At 71.8% G+C, this 18,445-nt stretch overlaps 1 protein-coding gene across 1 annotated transcript; it reads left to right on the forward strand.

Moving 5' to 3' along the window:
* Window positions 1–903: 903 nt before the first annotated feature.
* LOC135311061 (filamin-C-like) lies at window positions 904–18,432 on the forward strand (the record flags this gene model as incomplete). The annotated part of the gene is made up of 17 exons (XM_064440218.1): window positions 904–1,162; window positions 2,543–2,705; window positions 2,983–3,143; window positions 4,149–4,316; window positions 5,700–5,823; window positions 5,901–6,057; window positions 7,162–7,351; window positions 8,396–8,419; window positions 8,529–8,776; window positions 10,621–10,708; window positions 11,488–11,628; window positions 12,325–12,453; window positions 12,531–12,704; window positions 14,595–14,756; window positions 16,063–16,266; window positions 17,570–17,722; window positions 17,807–18,432. Coding segments are annotated over exons 1-17 (3,156 nt in total), but the record flags the coding sequence as incomplete, so codon positions are not given.
* Window positions 18,433–18,445: the final 13 nt, after the last annotated feature.

Raw genomic sequence — 18,445 nt, forward strand, 5'->3', positions numbered from 1 at the left:
CCAGCCCCGTGGGAACGCCCACAGCCCCACGAGTGCCCCGTGGGAACCCCGGCCCTGTGGGAACCCCCACAACCCCACAGGAACCCCCACAGCCCCGTGGGAACCCCAGCCCCACAGGGTGCCCCGTGGGAACCCCGGCCCCGTGGGAACCCCCACAGCCCCGTGGGAACCCCCACTGCCCCACGAGTGTCCCGTGGGAAACCCAGCCCCATGGGAACCCCCACAGCCCCGTGGGAACCCCCCCAGCCCCATGGGAACCCCCACAGCCCCACGGGAACCCCCACAGCCCCACAGGTGCCCCATGGGAAACCCGGCCCCGTGGGAACCCCCACAGCCCCATGGGAACCCCCACAGCCCCACGGGGTGCCCCCACAGCCCCACGAGGTGCCCCGTGGGAACCCCGGCCCCGTGGGAACCCCCACAGCCCCATGGGAACCCCCACTGCCCCACGAGTGCCCCGTGGGAACCCCGGCCCCGTGGGAACCCCCACAGCCCCATGGGGTGCCCCAGGGGAACTGCGGCCCCAGGGGAACCCCCATAGCCCCACGGGGTGCCCCCACAGCCCCACAGAGTGCCCCGTGGGAACCCCAGCCCCATGGGAACCCCCACAGCCCTGTGGGAACCCCCACAGCCCCACGGGTACCCCACGGGAACCCCAGCCCCATGGGAACCCCCACAACCCCACGGGGACCCCCACAGGAACCCCAGCCCCATGGGTGCCCCACGGGAACCCCAGCCCCATGGGAACCCCCCCAGCCCCACGGGAACCCCCACAGCCCCACGGGGACCCCAGCAGCCCAGCAGGGACCCCCGCACCCCCATGGGAACCCCACAGGCACCCCCTCCCCACAGCCCCGCTCCCCCCTCGGGGCACCCCCTCCCCTCCCCAGCGCCCCCCCAGCCCCCCCCCCCCCCACGATGGGGGTGCTGGTGGTGGGGTGCCGGCCCCCCCCGCGGGCGGGCGCTGAGGGTGCCGTGCCCCACCCAGGGGTGCTGCGGGAGGTGGGCACCGACTTCACGGTGGACGCGCGGGCGCTCACCAAGACGGGGGGTCCCCACGTCAAGGCGCGGGTGCGGAACCCCTCGGGCGCCACCACCGACACCTTCGTCACCGACCGCGGCGACGGCACCTACCGCGTGGAGTACACCCCCTACGAGGACGGTGAGGCGCCCCCAGACCCGCCCCGCGCTCCCCGGCACCCCCCGGCCTGGGCTGGCGCCCCCCACCCCCACCCCGCCCGGGGGGACCCCCCCAAAACTGCCGCAAAGATGGAGAAACCTGCCCCCCCCCCCCCCAGCCGCACCGATGCACCCTGGCGGCAGGGACCCTCCCCCCGCCCTGCCCAGACCCCCATAACCAGGGACACCCCCCCCCCCCCCAAGTTCCCCCAGTCAGGGACCCCCCAAGCCCCCCCCGAGACCCCCCAAACCCCCTGAGACCCCCGAAACCCCCCGAGACCCGCCAAACCCCTGAGACCTTCCCCAAACCCCAGCAAGGCACCCCCAGACCCCCATAACCAGGGACCCCCCCCCCCCCCCCCCCAAGTTCCCCCAGTCAGGGACCCCCAACCCCCCCCCGAGACCCCCCAAACCCCTGAGACCTTCCCCAAACCCCAGCAAGGCACCCCCAGACCCCCATAACCAGGGACCCCACCCCGGTTCCCCCAGTCAGGGACCCCCAACCCCCCCCCGAGACCCCCCCAAACCCCCTGAGACCCCCGAAACCCCCCGAGACCCGCCAAACCCCTGAGACCTTCCCCAAACCCCAGCAAGGCACCCCCAGACCCCCATAACCAGGGACCCCCACCGGTTCCCCCAGTCAGGGACCCCCAAACCCCCCCCGAGATCCCCAACCCCCTGAGACCTACCCAAAACCCCAGCAAGGCACCCCCAGACCCCCATAACCAGGGACCCCCCCCCGGTTCCCCGTGTCAGGGACTCCCAACCCCCCCCCGAGACCCCCCAAACCCCCTGAGACCCCCCCAAACCCCAACCAGGGACCCTCAAGCCCCCTAAGACCCCACAAAGCTCCACTAGGGGACCCCCAAACCCCTGAGATCCCCCCCCCAAAGGTCCATGAGGGACCCCCAAACCCCTCGAGACCCCCCCAAAGCTCCACTGAGGGACCCCCAAACCCCTCGAGACCCCCCCAAAGCTCCACTGAGGGACCCCCAAACCCCTCGAGACCCCCCCAAACCCCTTGAGACCTGCCCAAAGCCCCACTAAGGGGCCCCCTAACCCCTCGAGACCCCCCCAGAGCTCCATGAGGGACCCCGAAACCCCTTGAGGTGCCCCCAAAGTTCCACTAAGGGACCCCAAAGCCCTAGAGACCCCACCCCAAACCCCTCGAGCCCCCCCCAGAGCTCCATGAGGGACCCCCAAACCTCTTGAGACCCCCCCAAATCCCCACTAAGGGACCCCCAAACCCCTCGAGACCCCCCCAAACCCCTCGAGATCCCCCCTAGAGCTCCACGCCGGACCCCCCCCCGCGCCCCGTGGCGGCCCCCCGGCCCCACGGCGGGCGCTGACGGCGCGTCCCCAGGCGTGCACCACGTGGAGGTGACCTACGACGAGGTGGGGGTCCCCAATAGCCCCTTCCGCGTGGCGGTGAGCGAGGGCTGCGACCCCGGGCGCGTGCGGGCGCACGGCCCCGGCCTGGAGGGCGGCCTCGTCGGCAAGGCCAACCGCTTCACCGTGGAGACCAGGTGGGCCCGGGACCCCCGCCCCGACCCCCCGCCGCCGCCCCCGTCCCCGCCACCCCCTCCCTCCCCTCCCACGGAGGGGCCACCCCCGTCCCCGCCACCACCCCACCCCACACCACGGAGGGGCCACCTCCATCCCCGCCACCACCCCACCCCACACCACGGAGGTGCCACCTCCATCCCGTGCCCCCAGCGTGGCCCCGTTGGGGCCGCCCCCGCCCCTCCCCCAGCAGACGCCCCCCCCCCACCGCAGCGTGGCTCAGGGGCGGCCTGTGGGCAGGGGCGCGGGCACCGGGGGGCTGGGGCTGGCCATCGAGGGCCCCTCCGAGGCCAAGATGTCGTGCAAGGACAACAAGGACGGGAGCTGCTCGGTGGAGTACATCCCCTTCACGCCCGGCGACTACGACGTCAACATCACCTTCGGTGGCCACCCCATCCCTGGTGCGTGGGGAGGGGGGCCGGGGGGCGCGGGCGGGGGACGGGGGGGGAGGGGGGGGCCCGGGGGTCAGGGGTGGGGTTCCTGGGTGACGTGGGGTGGGGGTGGGGGTGTTTGTGTACACCTCACGGCCAATGCCATGGTGACCCCCCCCCCCCCTGGGTTGTGGTGGTCCCATGGCCACGGTCTTGGTGGCCCCATGGCCAGGTTGACCCCACACCCATGTTGACCCCATGGCAACATTGACCCATGGCCACGTTGACCCATGGCCACATTGACCCATGGCCATGTTGACCCTTGGCCATGTTGACCCCATGGCCACGTTGACCCATGGCCACGTTGACCCATGGCCATGTTGACCCCATGGCCACGTTGACTCCATGGCCACGTTGACCCATGGCGACGTTGACCCATGGCCACGTTAACCCATGGCCACGTTGACCCCATGGCCACGTTGACCCCTGGCCACGTTGACCCATGGCCATGTTGACCCCATGGCCACGTTGACTCCATGGCCACGTTGACCCATGGCGACGGTGACCCATGGCAACGTTGACCCATGGCCATGTTGATCCATGGCCACGTTGACCCATGGCCACGTTGACCCATGGCAACATTGACCCATGGCCACGTTGACCCCATGGCCACTTTGACTCCATGGCCACGTTGATCCATGGCGACGTTGACCCATGGCCACGTTAACCCATGGCCACGTTGACCCCATTGACACGTTGACCCATGGCCACGTTGATCCATGGCCACGTTGACCCCATGGCCACGTTGACCCATGGCCACGTTGACCCATGGCCATGTTGATCCATGGCCATGTTGACCCCATGGCCATGTTGACTCCATGGCCACGTTGACCCATGGCCATGTTGATCCATGGCCATGTTGACCCATGGCCACGTTGACCCATGGCCACGTTGACCCATGGCCATGTTGACCCCGCCCCCGCGCTGACCCCGCCCCCGCGCTGACCCCGCCCCCTGACCCCGCCGGTGCCGCAGGGAGCCCCTTCCGGGTGCCGGTGAAGGACGTGGTGGACCCCGGGAAGGTGAAGTGCTCGGGGCCGGGGCTGGGCCCCACCGTCAGGGCCCACCTGCCCCAGACCTTCACCGTGGACTGCAGCGCCGCGGGGCGGGCGCCCCTCGAGGTCACGCTGCTGGGACCCTCGGGTACGTGGGGGGCGCGGGGGGCTGCCGGGGGCCTCCGCTATGGGGTGCTCCAACCCACAGGGTTGCCTTGTCCCAGGACCTCCTGCCCCATAGAGCCCTGCCCCATAGAGCCTTTGCTCCGTAGGGTGTCCTGTTCCATAGAGCCCATGCTCCGTAGGGTTTCCTGCCCCATAGTCCTGCCCCATAGAGAGTCCTGCCCCATACAGCCCTTGCTCCACAGGGTGTCCTGTTCCATAGAGCCCATGCTCCGTAGGGTTTCCTGCCCCATAGTCCTGCCCCATAGAGAGTCCTGCCCCATACAGCCCTTGCTCCACAGGGTGTCCTGTTCCATAGAGCCCATGCTCCGTAGGGTTTCCTGCCCCATAGAGCCCTGCCCCATAGAGCCCTTGCTCCATAGGGTATCCTGCCCCATAGTCCTGCCCCATAATCCTGCCCCCTAGATCCTAAGTTCCATAGGGTCTCCTGCCTCACAGATCCCATATTCCATAGGGTCTTCTGCCCCATAGAGCCCATATTCCACAGGGTGTCCTGCCCCAGAGAGTGCCCTGCCCAGGGATGTCTTGCCCCATTCATCACCCTGCCCCGTGGGATGCCCTGCCCCACTGATGGCTACCCTGCCCCACTGATGGCCACCCTGCCCCATGGCCGCCCTGCCCCATGGGATGCCCTGCCCCACTGACGGCCGCCCTGCCCCACTGATGGCCACCCTGCCCCACGGCCGCCCTGCCCCATGGGATGCCCTGCCCCACTGACGGCCGCCCTGCCGCACTGACGGCCGCCCTGCCCCATGGGATGCCCTGCCCCACTGACGGCCGCCCTGCCCCAGTGATGGCCACCCTGCCCCATGGGATGCCCTGCCCCATGGGGTGCCCTGGCTGACTGACGGCCGCCCTGCCCCATGGGATGCCCTGCCCCACTGATGGCCGCCCTGCCTCACTGATGGCCGCCCTGCCCCACTGACGGCCGCCCTGCCCCATGGGATGCCCTGCCCCATGGGGTGCCCTGCCCCACTGACGGCTGCCCTGCCCCGCTGATGGCCGCCCTGCCCCATGGGGTGCCCTGCCCCACTGACGGCTGCCCTGCGCCATGGGATGCCCTGCTCCATGGGATGCCCTGCCCCACTGACGGCCGCCCTGCCCCATGGGGTGCCCTGCCCCACTGGTGGCCACCCTGCCCCATGGGATGCCCTGCCCCACTGGTGGCCGCCCTGCCCCATGGGGTGCCCTGCCCCACTGACGGCCGCCCTGCCTCACTGACGGCCGCCCTGCTCCATGGGGTGCCCTGCCCCACTGACGGCCGCCCTGCCTCACTGACGGCCGCCCTGCCCCATGGGGTGCCCTGCCCCATGGGATGCCCTGCCCCACTGACGGCCGCCGCCCGCAGGCCTGGCGGAGCCGGTCGAGGTCCGCGACAACGGCGACGGCACCCACAAGGTCACCTACACGCCGGGCGCGGCCGGGCCCTACGCGGCCGCCGTCACCTTCGCCGGGCAGGAGGTGCCGCGCAGGTGGGGCCCGCGGGGGGGCCGGGGGGTGGGTGTGGGGGGCGGTGTCGCCCGGCGCCCCCCTGACCCACCCTCCGCAGCCCCTTCAAGATCACGGCGGTGCCGGGGCACGACGCCAGCAAGGTGCGCGCCAGCGGGCCGGGGCTGAGCGCCGCCGGCATCCCCGCCAGCCTGCCCGTGGAGTTCACCATCGACGCCCGCGACGCCGGCGAGGGGCTGCTCACCGTCCAGATCCTGGTGAGCGCCGGGGGGCGGCGACCCACAGCGCGCCCCGGCACCCGGGCGCTGGGGGGCTGGCACCCGTAGGGTGCGATGGGACCCGGGTGCTGGGGGGCTGGGACCCATAGGGTGCGCTGGGATCCGGGCGGTGGGGGGCTGGCACCCGTAGGGTGCGCTGGGAGCTGTGCCGTTGGGGGCTGGGACCCGTAGGGTGCGCTGGGAACTGTGCCATTGGGGGCTGGGACCCATAGGGTGCGCTGGGAACTTTGCCATTGGGGGCTGGGACCCATAGGGTGTGATGGGAACTGTGCCGTTGGGGGCTGGGACCCATAGGGTGCGCTGGGAACTGTGCTGTTGGGGGCTGGGACCCATAGGGTGTGATGGGAACTGTGCCGTTGGGGGCTGGGACCCATAGGGTGTGATGGGAACTGTGCCGTTGGGGGCTGGGACCCATAGGGTGCGCTGGGAACTCTGCTGTTGGGGGCTGGGACCCATAGGGTGCGCTGGGACCCGGGTGCTGGGGGGCTGGGACCCATAGGGTGTGATGGGAACTGTGCCGTTGGGGGCTAGGACCCATAGGGTGTGATGGGAACTGTGCCGTTGGGGGCTGGGACCCATAGGGTGTGATGGGAACTGTGCCGTTGGGGGCTGGGACCCATAGGGTGTGATGGGAACTGTGCCATTGGGGGCTGGGACCCATAGGGTGCGCTGGGAACTGTGCCATTGGGGGCTGGGACCCATAGGGTGTGATGGGAACTCTGCTGTTGGGGGCTGGGAGCCATAGGGTGCACTGGGATCCGGGTGCTGGGGGGCTGGGACCCATAGGGTGTGATGGGAACTGTGCCGTTGGGGGCTGGGACCCATAGGGTGTGATGGGAACTGTGCCGTTGGGGGCTGGGACCCATAGGGTGCGCTGGGACCCGGGTGCTGGGGGGCTGGGACCCATAGGGTGCGCTGGGAACTGTGCCATTGGGGGCTGGGACCCATAGGGTGTGCTGGGAACTGTGCCATTGGGGGCTGGGACCCATACAACACCCTGGCACCTGTGCCGTGGGGCGCTGGGCCCCCCGCCGGCACCCTGACCCCCTGCCGTGGGGCGCTGGGCCCCCCCGGTGCCCGCAGGACCCCGAGGGGCAGCCGAAGAAGGCGTCGATCCGGGACAACGGCGACGGCACCTACACGGTCTCGTACGTGCCCGACCTGCCGGGGCGCTACACCATCACCGTGCGCTACGGCGGCGACGAGATCCCCTGCTCGCCCTTCCGCATCCACGCCGTGCCCGCCGGCGACGCCAGCAAGTGCCTCGTCACGGGTGGGTCCTGCCCCACGGCGCCGCCGCCGCCCCGCGGCGTCCCCGCGCTGCCCCGCGGCGTCCCCTCGCTGCCCCACGGCATCCACCTGCTGCGCCTTGGCGTCCCCGCGCTGCCCCGCGGCGTCCCCCCGCTGCGCCTTGGCGTCCCCTTGCTGCCCCACGGTGCTGCTGCCGCCCCACGGCATCCCCCTGCTGCCCCACGGCATCCCCTCGCTGCGCCTCGGCATCCCCTTGCTGCCCCACGGCGCTGTTGCCGCCCCACGGCATCCCCCCGCTGCCCCACAGCATCCCCTCGCTGCCCCACGGCGTCCCCCCACTGCCCCACAGCGTCCCCCTGCTGTGCCTCGGCGTCCCCTTGCTGCCCCACGGCGTCCCCTCGCTGCGCCTCGGTGTCCCCTTGCTGCCCCACGGCGCTGCTGCCGCCCCACGGCGTCCCCCCACTGCCCCACAGCATCCCCTCGCTGCCCCACGGCGTCCCCTCACTGCCCCACGGTGTCCCCTTGCTGCCCCACAGTGTCTTCTCGCTGCCCCTCGGCGTCCCCTCACTGCCCCACAGTGTCCCCTCGCTGCCCCACAGTGTCCTCTCGCTGCCCCTCAGTGTCCCCTCGCTGCCCCACGGTGTCCCCTCGCTGCCCCACAGTGTCCTCTCGCTGCCCCTCGGCGTCCCCTCGCTGCCCCATGGTGTCCCCTTGCTGCCCCACGGCATCCCCTGCTGCCCCACGGCGCTGCTGCCACCCCACGGCATCCCCTTGTGCCCCTGGACCCCCCAGGGTCTTCCCGGAGCCCCCCAGACCCCCATGGGGCCCTCCTGGACCCCGCCAGAGCCCCCCTGGGCCCCCTGGGGTCTGCCCGGAGCCCCCCCAGAGCCCTATGGGTCCCTCCTGGACATCCCCAGAGCCCTTCTGGACCCCCCCCCGGAGTCCCCCACACCACCCAGAGCCCCCCTGGGAAGCCCCCAGAGCCCCCCATGGACCCCCCCCCAGACCCCCCCCAACGCCCCCCTCCCCTTAATTCTCACGAGCCTCTCCCCCGCTCTCTTCGCAGTGTCCATCGGGGGCCACGGACTGGGTAAGCGGTGCCGGGGTGGGGGCGTGGGGTGGTGGGGGGCGCTTTTGTGGGGATGGGGTCGCCATGACACCCCCCCTCCCCGCCCCCCCCCCCCCTCGCCGCCCCACAGGCGCCTGCCTGGGCCCCACCATCCAGATCGGGGAGGAGACGGTGATCACGGTGGACGCGAAGGCGGCGGGGAAGGGCAAGGTCACCTGCAAGGTGTCGACCCCCGACGGCGCCGAGCTCGACGTCGACGTGGTGGAGAACCACGACGGCACCTTCGACATCTACTACACGGCGCCCGAGCCCGGCAAATACGTCATCACCATCCGCTTCGGGGGCGAGCACGTCCCCAACAGCCCCTTCCACGTCCTGGTGGGGAGCGGGGGGCCAGGGGGGCGGGGGGGGGCCGGGGGGGGCGGGGGTGGGGGGCGGCGCGGGGACGGGAGGTTGTGCTGGGTACCCTGGGGCTGGGGTGGGGGCGGGCACCGTGGGGCAGAGCTGGGGTCAGGGTAGGCACTGTGGGGTTGGGGTAGGCACCATGGGGCACAGTTGGGGGTCAGGGTGGGTGCCATGGGGTTGGGGGTCAGGGTGGGCACCACGGGGCACAGTTGGGGGTCAGGGTGGGTGCCATGGGGTCGGGGGTCAGGGTGGGCACCATGGGGCAGAGCTGTGGTCAGGGTAGGCACCATGGGGCACAGTTGGGGGTCAGGGTGGGTGCCATGGGGTTGGGGGTCAGGGTGGGCACCACGGGGCAGAGCTGGGGTCAGGGTAGGCACCATGGGGCACAGTTGGGGGTCAGGGTGGGTGCCATGGGGTTGGGGGTCAGGGTGAGCACCATGGGGCACAGTTGGGGGTCAGGGTGGGTGCCGTGGGGTTGGGGGTCAGGGTGGGCACCACGGGGCAGAGCTGGGGTCAGGGTAGGCACCATGGGGCACAGTTGGGGGTCAGGGTGGGTGCCATGGGGTTGGGGGTCAGGGTGGGCACCATGGGGCACAGTTGGGGGTCAGGGTGGGTGACATGGGGTTGGGGGTCAGGGTGGGCACCGTGGGGCAGAGCTGGGGTCAGGGTAGGCACCATGGGGCACAGTTGGGGGTCAGGGTGGGTGCCATGGGGTTGGGGGTCAGGGTGAGCACCATGGGGCACAGTTGGGGGTCAGGGTGGGTGCCATGGGGTTGGGGGTCAGGGTGGGCACCGTGGGGCAGAGCTGGGGTCAGGGTAGGCACCGTGGGGTTGGGGTAGGCACCATGGGGCACAGTTGGGGGTCAGGGTGGGTGCCGTGGGGTTGGGGGTCAGGGTGGGCACCACGGGGCAGAGCTGGGGTCAGGGTAGGCACCATGGGGCACAGTTGGGGGTCAGGGTGGGTGCCGTGGGGTTGGGGGTCAGGGTGGGCACCACGGGGCAGAGCTGGGGTCAGGGTAGGCACCATGGGGCACAGTTGGGGGTCAGGGTGGGTGCCATGGGGTTGGGGGTCAGGGTGGGCACCATGGGGCACAGTTGGGGGTCAGGGTGGGTGCCGTGGGGTTGGGGGTCAGGGTGGGCACCGTGGGGCAGAGCTGGGGTCAGGGTAGGCACCATGGGGCACAGTTGGGGGTCAGGGTGGGTGCCATGGGGTTGGGGGCCAGGGTGGGCACCGTGGGGCAGAGCTGGGGTCAGGGTAGGCACCGTGGGGTTGGGGTAGGCACCATGGGGCACAGTTGGGGGTCAGGGTGGGTGCCGTGGGGTTGGGGGTCAGGGTGGGCACCACAGGGCAGAGCTGGGGTCAGGGTAGGCACCATGGGGCACAGTTGGGGGTCAGGGTGGGTGCCATGGGGTTGGGGGTCAGGGTGGGCACCATGGGGCACAGTTGGGGGTCAGGGTGGGTGACATGGGGTTGGGGGTCAGGGTGGGCACCGTGGGGCAGAGCTGGGGTCAGGGTAGGCACCATGGGGCACAGTTGGGGGTCAGGGTGGGTGCCATGGGGTCGGGGGTCAGGGTGGGCACCATGGGGCAGAGCTGTGGTCAGGGTAGGCACCATGGGGCACAGTTGGGGGTCAGGGTGGGTGCCATGGGGTTAGGGGTCAGGGTGGGCACCATGGGGCACAGCTGGGGGTCAGGGTGGGTGCCGTGGGGTCGGGGGTCAGGGTGGGCACCGTGGGGCAGAGCTGGGGTGAGGGTGGGCACCGTGGGGCTGGCGCCCGCCATGGGGCGCTGACCCCCGCCCTGCCCCACGGCGTCAGGCCACCGAGGAGCCCCCGGCCAGCGCTGAGACCCTCCGGCCCTTCAGCCTCGTCATCCCCTTCACCGTGCAGAAGGGCGAGATCACCGGTATGGGGGGCGCGGGGGGCTGGCTGGGGGGGGGCTGGTTCGGGGGGGGGGGGCTGGTTCTGGGGGGCTGGCTCGGGGGGGCTGGCTCGTGGGGGCTGGCTCGTGGGGGCTGGTTCTGGGGGGCTGGTTCTGGGGGTGGGGGTGGCTGGTTCTGGGGGGCTGGCTCGGGGGGGCTGGCTCGGGGGGGCTGGTTCTGGGGATGTGGGGGGCTGGCTCGGGGGGGCTGGTTCTGGGGGGCTGGCTCGGGGTGGGGGGCTGGTTATGGAGGTGTGGGGGGATGGTTCTGGGGGGGCGCGGGGGGGGGCTCGGGGGGGGCTCGGGGGGACTCGGGGGGGTCGCGGGGGGACTCGGGGGGGCTCGGGGGGCTCGGGGGGGGCTCGGGGGGGCGCGGAGGGGTCGCGGGGCGGGGGCGGGGGGCTCGGGGGGGCTCGGGGGGCTCGGGGGGCTCGGGGGGGCGCGGGGGGTCGCGGGGGGGGCGCGGGGGGCGCGGGGGGTCGCGGGGGGCTCGGGGGGGCGGGGGCGGGGCGGGGGCGGCGGGGGGCGCGGGGGGCGCGGGGGGCGCGGGGGGCTCGGGGGGGGCGCGGGGGGGGCGCGGGGGGCTCGGGGGGGCGGGGGCGGGGCGGGGGCGGCGGGGGGGCGCGGGGGGCGCGGGGGGGGGCGCGGGGGGCGGGGGCGGGGCGGGGGCGGCGGGGGGGCTCGGGGGGCGCGGGGGGGGCGCGGGGGGCGCGGGGGGCGCGGGGCGGGGCGGGGCGGGGGCGGCGGGCTGACCCCCCCCGCAGGGGAGGTGCGGACGCCCTCGGGACAGACGGCGCGGCCCGACATCGCCGACAACAAGGACGGGACGGTGACGGTGCGGTTCGGCCCCGCCGAGAAGGGGCTGCACGAGATGGACATTCGCTACGACGGGAACCACATCCCCGGTGCGGGGGGCGGGGGGCGGGGGGCGGGGGGCGGGGGGGGGCTGGGGGGGCACTGGGGGGCGCTAGGGGGGCACTGGGGGGGCACTGGGGGGCGCTAGGGGGCGCTAGGGGGGCACTGGGGGGCACTGGGGGGCACTGGGGGGGCACTGGCAGGCACTAGGGGCACTGGGGGGCACTGGAGGGGCACTGGGGGGCGCTAGGGGGGCACTGGGGGGCACTGGGGGGCGCTAGGGGGGCACTGGGGGGGCACTGGCAGGCACTAGGGGCACTGGGGGGCACTGGAGGGGCACTGGGGGGCGCTAGGGGGGCACTGGGGGGCACTGGGGGGCACTGGGGGGCGCTAGGGGGGCACTGGGGGGGCACTGGGGGGCACTGGCAGGCACTAGGGGCACTGGGGGGCACTGGGAGGGTACCGGGGGGGCACTGGAGGCACTGGGAGGGCACTGGGAGGCACTGGGGGCACTGGGGGGCACTGCGAGGGCACTGGGGGGGCACCGGGGTGGCACTGGGAGGCACTGGGGTCACTGGGGGGGCACCGGGAGGGCACTGGGGTCACTGGGGGGGGCACCGGGGGGTCACTGGGGGGGGCACCGGGAGGGCACTGGGGGGGCACTGGGGGCACCGGGCGCCCCGCCGCAGTGCGGGCAGCCCCGTGTCGGGGTGGGGGTGGGGGTCCCAACCCCCCCCGCCCCCCAGGGAGCCCCCTGCAGTTCTACGTGGACGCGGAGGACGCCCGGCACGTCAGCGCCTTCGGCCCGGGGCTGAGCCACGGCGTCGTCAACAAGCCCTGCGCCTTCACCATCGTCACCAAGGGCGCCGGCGAGGGTGCGGCGGGGGGCGGCGGGGGGCGGGAGACCCCCCCCACGCCGCCGGGCGGCCCCTGACACCCCCCACCCCCCCAGGCGGGCTGTCGCTGGCGGTGGAGGGTCCCTCCAAGGCGGAGATCACGTGCCAGGACAACCAGGACGGGACGTGCGCCGTCTCCTACCTGCCCACCGCGCCCGGCGACTACAGCGTCATCGTGCGCTTCGACGACGAGCACGTCCCCGGCAGCCCCTTCACCGCCAAGGTCACCGGTGAGGGGGGACCCCACGGGGCTCCTGGGGGGGCCTCGCTGCCCCCGGCGGCTCCTGGGGGCCCTGGGGGCATCTGGAGGGTCGTGGGGGCATCTGGAGGGTCGTGGGGGCTCCTGGGGGTCATGGGGGGTCATGGGTGGTCATGGGTGGTCATGGGGGCATCTGGAGGGTCGTGGGGGCATCTGGTGGTCATGGCGGGTCATGGGTGGTCGTGGGGGCATCTGGAGGGTCGTGGGGGCTCCTGGAGGTCATGGGGGGTCATGGGTGGACGTGGGGGCATCTGGAGGGTCATGGTGGCTCCTGGGGGTCATGGCGGGTCATGGGTGGCCGTGGTGGCATCTGGAGGGTCATGATGGCTCCTGGAGGTCATGGGGGGTCATGGGTGGCCATGGTGGCATCTGGAGGGTCGTGGGGGCTCCTGGGGGCCATGGGGGGTCATGGGTGGCCGTGGGGGCATCTGGAGGGTCATGGTGGCTCCTGGGGGTCATGGGGGGTCATGGGTGGCCGTGGGGGCATCTGGAGGGTCATGGTGGCTCCTGGGGGCCATGGGTGGCCGTGGGGGCATCTGGAGGGTCATGGGAGCTCCTGGGGGTCATGGGGGGTCATGGGTGGCCATGGTGGCATCTGGAGGGTCGTGGGGGCTCCTGGGGCTCCTGGGGGTCATGGGTGGCTGTGGTGGCATCTGGAGGGTCATGGTGGCTCCTGGAGGTCATGGGGGGTCATGGGTGTCCGTGGTGGCATCTGGAGGGTCATGGTGGCTCCTGGGGGTCATGGCGGGTCATGGGTGGCCGTGGTGGCATCTGGAGGGTCATGGTGGCTCCTGGGGGTCATGGGGGGTCATGGGTGGCCGTGGGGGCATCTGGAGGGCCATGGGGGCTCCTGGGGGCCATGGGTGGCCGTGGGGGCATCTGGAGGGTCATGGGAGCTCCTGGGGGTCATGGGGGGTCATGGGTGGCCATGGTGGCATCTGGAGGGTCGTGGGGGCTCCTGGGGGCCATGGGGGGCCATGGGTGGCCGTGGGGGCATCTGGAGGGTCATGGGAGCTCCTGGGGGTCATGGGGGGTCATGGGTGGCCATGGTGGCATCTGGAGGGTCATGGTGGCTCCTGGGGGTCATGGGGGGTCACAGGTGGCCGTGGTGGCATCTGGAGGGTCATGGGGGGTCATGGGGACATGGGGGGTCACAGGTGGCCATGGTGGCATCTGGAGGGTCATGGTGGCTCCTGGGGGTCATGGGGGGTCATGGGTGGCCATGGTGGCATCTGGAGGGTCATGGTGGCATCTGGATGGCCATGGGAGCTCCTGGGGGTCATGGGGGTCATGGGTGGCCATGGTGGCATCTGGATGGCCATGGTGGCTCCTGGGGGTCATGGGGGGTCATGGGTGGCCGTGGTGGTATCTGGAGGGTCATGGTGGCTCCTGGGGGTCATGGGGGGTCACAGGTGGCTGTGGTGGCATCTGGAGGGTCATGGGGGGTCATGGGGACATGGGGGGTCACAGGTGGCCGTGGTGGCATCTGGAGGGTCATGGGGGGTCATGGGGACATGGGGGGTCATGGGTGTCCGTGGTGGCATCTGGAGGGTCATGGTGGCTCCTGGGGGTCACGGGTGGCTGTGGTGGCATCTGGAGGGTCATGGTGGCATCTGGATGGCCATGGGAGCTCCTGGGGGTCATGGGGGGTCATGGGTGGCCATGGGGGCATCTGGAGGGCCATGGGGGCTCCTGGGGGTCGTGGGAGGTCATGGGTGGCCGTGGGGGCTCCTGGTGGTCATGGGGGGTCATGGGTGGCCATGGTGGCATCTGGATGGCCATGGGGGCTCCTGGGTCCGGCTCCGGCTCCGCCCCCTTTGGGCCCCGCCCCGCCGGGCGCGGGCTGACGCCGCCCCCGTAGGGGACGACTCCATGCGGACGTCGCAGCTCAACGTGGGCACCTCGACGGACGTGTCGCTGAAGATCACGGAGACGGACCTGAGCCTGCTGACGGCCAGCATCCGCGCGCCCTCGGGCAACGAGGAGCCCTGCCTGCTCAAGCGCCTGCCCAACCGCCACATCGGTGCGCGGGGTGGGGCCGGGCGGGGCCGGGGCGGGGCCGGGGCGCTGGAGAGCTGGGGTGTGGGGCGGCGGCCCCGCAGGGAGGGCGGTGTGGGACTTGGGGATGTGGGGCAGGGGCTGGACGGGGTGGCCATGGGGTGGAGGTGGCCACGGCTGTGGAGGTGGCCATGGGGTGGAGGTGGTGGCCATGGGGTGGTGGAGGTGGCCATGGGGTGGAGGTGGTGGCCATGGGGTGGTGGAGGTGGCCATGGGATGGAGGAGGTGGCCATGGGATGGAGGTGGCCACGGCTGAGGAGGTGGCCATGGGGTGGTGGAGGTGGCCATGGGACGGAGGAGGTGGCCATGGGCTGGAGGTGGTGGCCATGGGACAGAGGAGGTGGCCATGGGGTGGTGGAGGTGGCCATGGGACGGAGGAGGTGGCCATGGGCTGGAGGTGGTGGCCATGGGACAGAGGAGGTGGCCATGGGATGGAGGTGGCCATGGCTGAGGAGGTGGCCATGGGCTGGAGGTGGCCATGGGGTGGTGGAGGTGGCCATGGGGTGGAGGTGGTGGCCATGGGGTGGTGGAGGTGGCCATGGGATGGAGGTGGTGGCCATGGGGTGGTGGAGGTGGCCATGGGCTGGAGGTGGCCATGGGCTGGAGGTGGCCATGGCTGAGGAGGTGGCCATGGGCTGGAGGTGGCCATGGGGTGGTGGAGGTGGCCATGTGGTGGAGGTGGTGGCCATGGGGTGGTGGAGGTGGCCATGGGATGGAGGTGGTGGCCATGGGGTGGTGGAGGTGGCCATGGGACAGAGGAGGTGGCCATGGGATGGAGGTGGCCATGGGATGGAGGTGGCCATGGCTGAGGAGGTGGCCATGGGCTGGAGGTGGCCATGGCTGAGGAGGTAGCCATGGCTGAGGAGGTGGCCATGGGCTGAGGAGGTGGCCATGGGCTGGAGGTGGCCATGGCTGAGGAGGTGGCCATGGCTGAGGAGGTGGCCATGGGGTGGAGGAGGTGGCCATGGGGTGGAGGAGGTGGCCATGGGCTGGAGGTGGCCATGGGCTGAGGAGGGGGCCATGGGCTGGAGGTGGCCATGGCTGAGGAGGTGGCCATGGGGTGGTGGAGGTGGCCATGGCTGAGGAGGTGGCCATGGGCTGGAGGTGGCCATGGGCTGGAGGTGGCCATGGCTGAGGAGGTGGCCATGGGGTGGAGGTGGCCATGGGCTGGAGGTGGTGGCCATGGGACGGAGGAGGCGGCCATGGGCTGGAGGTGGCCACGGGCTGGAGGTGGCCATGGGGTGGAGGGGGCTGACGCCGTGTCCCCCCAGGCATCTCGTTCACGCCCAAGGAGGTGGGCGAGCACGTGGTGAGCGTGAAGAAGAGCGGGCAGCACGTCACCAACAGCCCCTTCAAGATCCTGGTGGGGCAGTCGGAGATCGGCGACGCCAGCCGGGTGAAGGTGTGGGGCAAGGGGCTGGTGGAGGGACACACCTTCGAGGTCTCCGAGTTCATCGTGGACACGCGCAGCGCCGGTGAGACCGCGTGGGGCGGCGCTCTGGGGCGGCCACTGCCGCGGCCCGGGCTGCGCTGGTGGCCGTGGTGGTGGCTGGGCTGGGAGGGTGGCCGTGGCCATGGTGGGACGGTGGCCGTGGCCATGGTGGGATGGTGGCCATGGCCATGGCAAGGGTGGGATGGTGGCCGTGGTGGTGGCTGGGCTGGGAGGGTGGCTGTGGCCATGGTGGGACGGTGGCCGTGGCCATGGCAAGGGTGGGATGGTGGCCGTGGTGGTGGCTGGGCTGGGAGGGTGGCCGTGGCCATGGTGGGATGGTGGCCATGGCCATGGCAAGGGTGGGATGGTGGCCGTGGTGGTGGCTGGGCTGGGAGGGTGGCCGTGGCCATGATGGGATGGTGGCCGTGGTGGTGGCTGGGCTGGGATGGTGGCCGTGGCCATGGTGGGATGGTGGCCATGGCCATGGCAAGGGTGGGATGGTGGCCATGGTGGTGGCTGGGCTGGGAGGGTGGCCGTGGCCATGGTGGGATGGTGGCCGTGGCCATGGTGGGATGGTGGCCATGGCCATGGCAAGGGTGGGATGGTGGCCGTGGTGGTGGCTGGGCTGGGAGGGTGGCTGTGGCCATGACCATGATGGGACAGAGGCCATGGCCATGGCTGGGATGGGATGGTGGCCGTGGCCATGGCCATGGCAAGGGTGGGATGGTGGCCACGTTGCAATGGTGGCCATGGCCATGATGGGATGGTGGCCGTGGTGGTGGCTGGGCTGGGATGGTGGCCGTGGCCATGATGGGATGGTGGCCGTGGCCATGGCCAAGGTGGGCTGGTGGCCGTGGTGGTGGCTGGGCTGGGATGGTGGCCGTGGCCATGGCCAAGGTGGGATGGTGGCCGTGGTGGTGGTTGGGCTGGGATGGTGGCCGTGGCCATGGCCAAGGTGGGATGGTGGCCATGGTGGTGGCTGGGCTGGGATGGTGGCTGTGGCCATGGTGGGATGGTGGCCGTGGCCATGACCATGACAGGATGGAGGCCATGGCCATGGCTGGGATGGGATGGTGGCCATGGCCATGACAAGGGTGGGATGGTGGCCACGTTGCAATGGTGGCCGTGGCCATGATGGGAAGGTGGGATGGTGGCCGTGGTGGTGACTGGGCTGGGATGGTGGCCGTGGCCATGATGGGATGGTGGCCGTGGCCATGGCCAAGGTGGGCTGGCCGCTGCGGCGGGGGGCGGTGGGTGGCCGCGGCGGTGCCGTGGCCGAGGCCACCCGAAGGCGCCCGGCGGGGGCGGCGGCGGGACCCCCTGAGCGCGTGCCGGTGGGTGCCCAGGCTACGGCGGGCTGGGCCTGTCCATCGAGGGTCCCAGCAAGGTGGACATCAACTGCGAGGACGTGGAGGACGGCACCTGCAAGGTCACCTACTGCCCCACCGAGCCCGGCAACTACATCATCAACATCAAGTTTGCCGACAAACACGTCCCAGGTGGGGGGCGGGGCGGGGGTGGGGGGCGCCCCCGGGACCCCCCCCCCGCGGCCGGCGGGTCCCTGACGCGCCCGTCCCCCCCAGGGAGCCCCTTCACGGTGAAGGTGACGGGCGAGGGGCGGATGAAGGAGAGCATCACGCGGCGGCGGCAGGCGCCCTCCATCGCCACCATCGGCAGCACCTGCGACCTCAACCTCAAGATCCCAGGTAGGGGCTGCCCTTCCTCCGCCTCCTCCTCCTCCTCCTTCTCCATCCTCCTCCTCCTCCTCCTTCTCCATCCTCCTCCTCCTCCTCCTCCATCCTCCTCCTCCTCCTCCATCCTCCTCCTCCTCCTTCTCCATCCTCCTCCTCCTCCTTCTCCATCCTCCTCCTCCTCCTCCTCCATCCTCCTCCTCCTCCTCCATCCTCCTCCTCCTCCTTCTCCATCCTCCTCCTCCTCCTTCTCCATCCTCCTCCTCCTCCTCCTTCTCCATCCTCCTCCTCCTTCTCCATCCTCCTCCTCCTCCTTCTCCATCCTCCTCCTCCTCCTCCTTCTCCATCCTCCTCCTCCTTCTCCATCCTCCTCCTCCTTCTCCATCCTCCTCCTCCTCCTTCTCCATCCTCCTCCTCCTCCTCCTTCTCCATCCTCCTCCTCCTTCTCCATCCTCCTCCTCCTTCTCCATCCTCCTCCTCCTCCTTCTCCATCCTCCTCCATCCTCCTCCTCCTCCTTCTCCATCCTCCTC

This window comes from Phalacrocorax carbo, unplaced genomic scaffold, assembly GCF_963921805.1.
Source record: "Phalacrocorax carbo unplaced genomic scaffold, bPhaCar2.1 SCAFFOLD_409, whole genome shotgun sequence".
Taxonomy (NCBI): domain Eukaryota; kingdom Metazoa; phylum Chordata; class Aves; order Suliformes; family Phalacrocoracidae; genus Phalacrocorax; species Phalacrocorax carbo.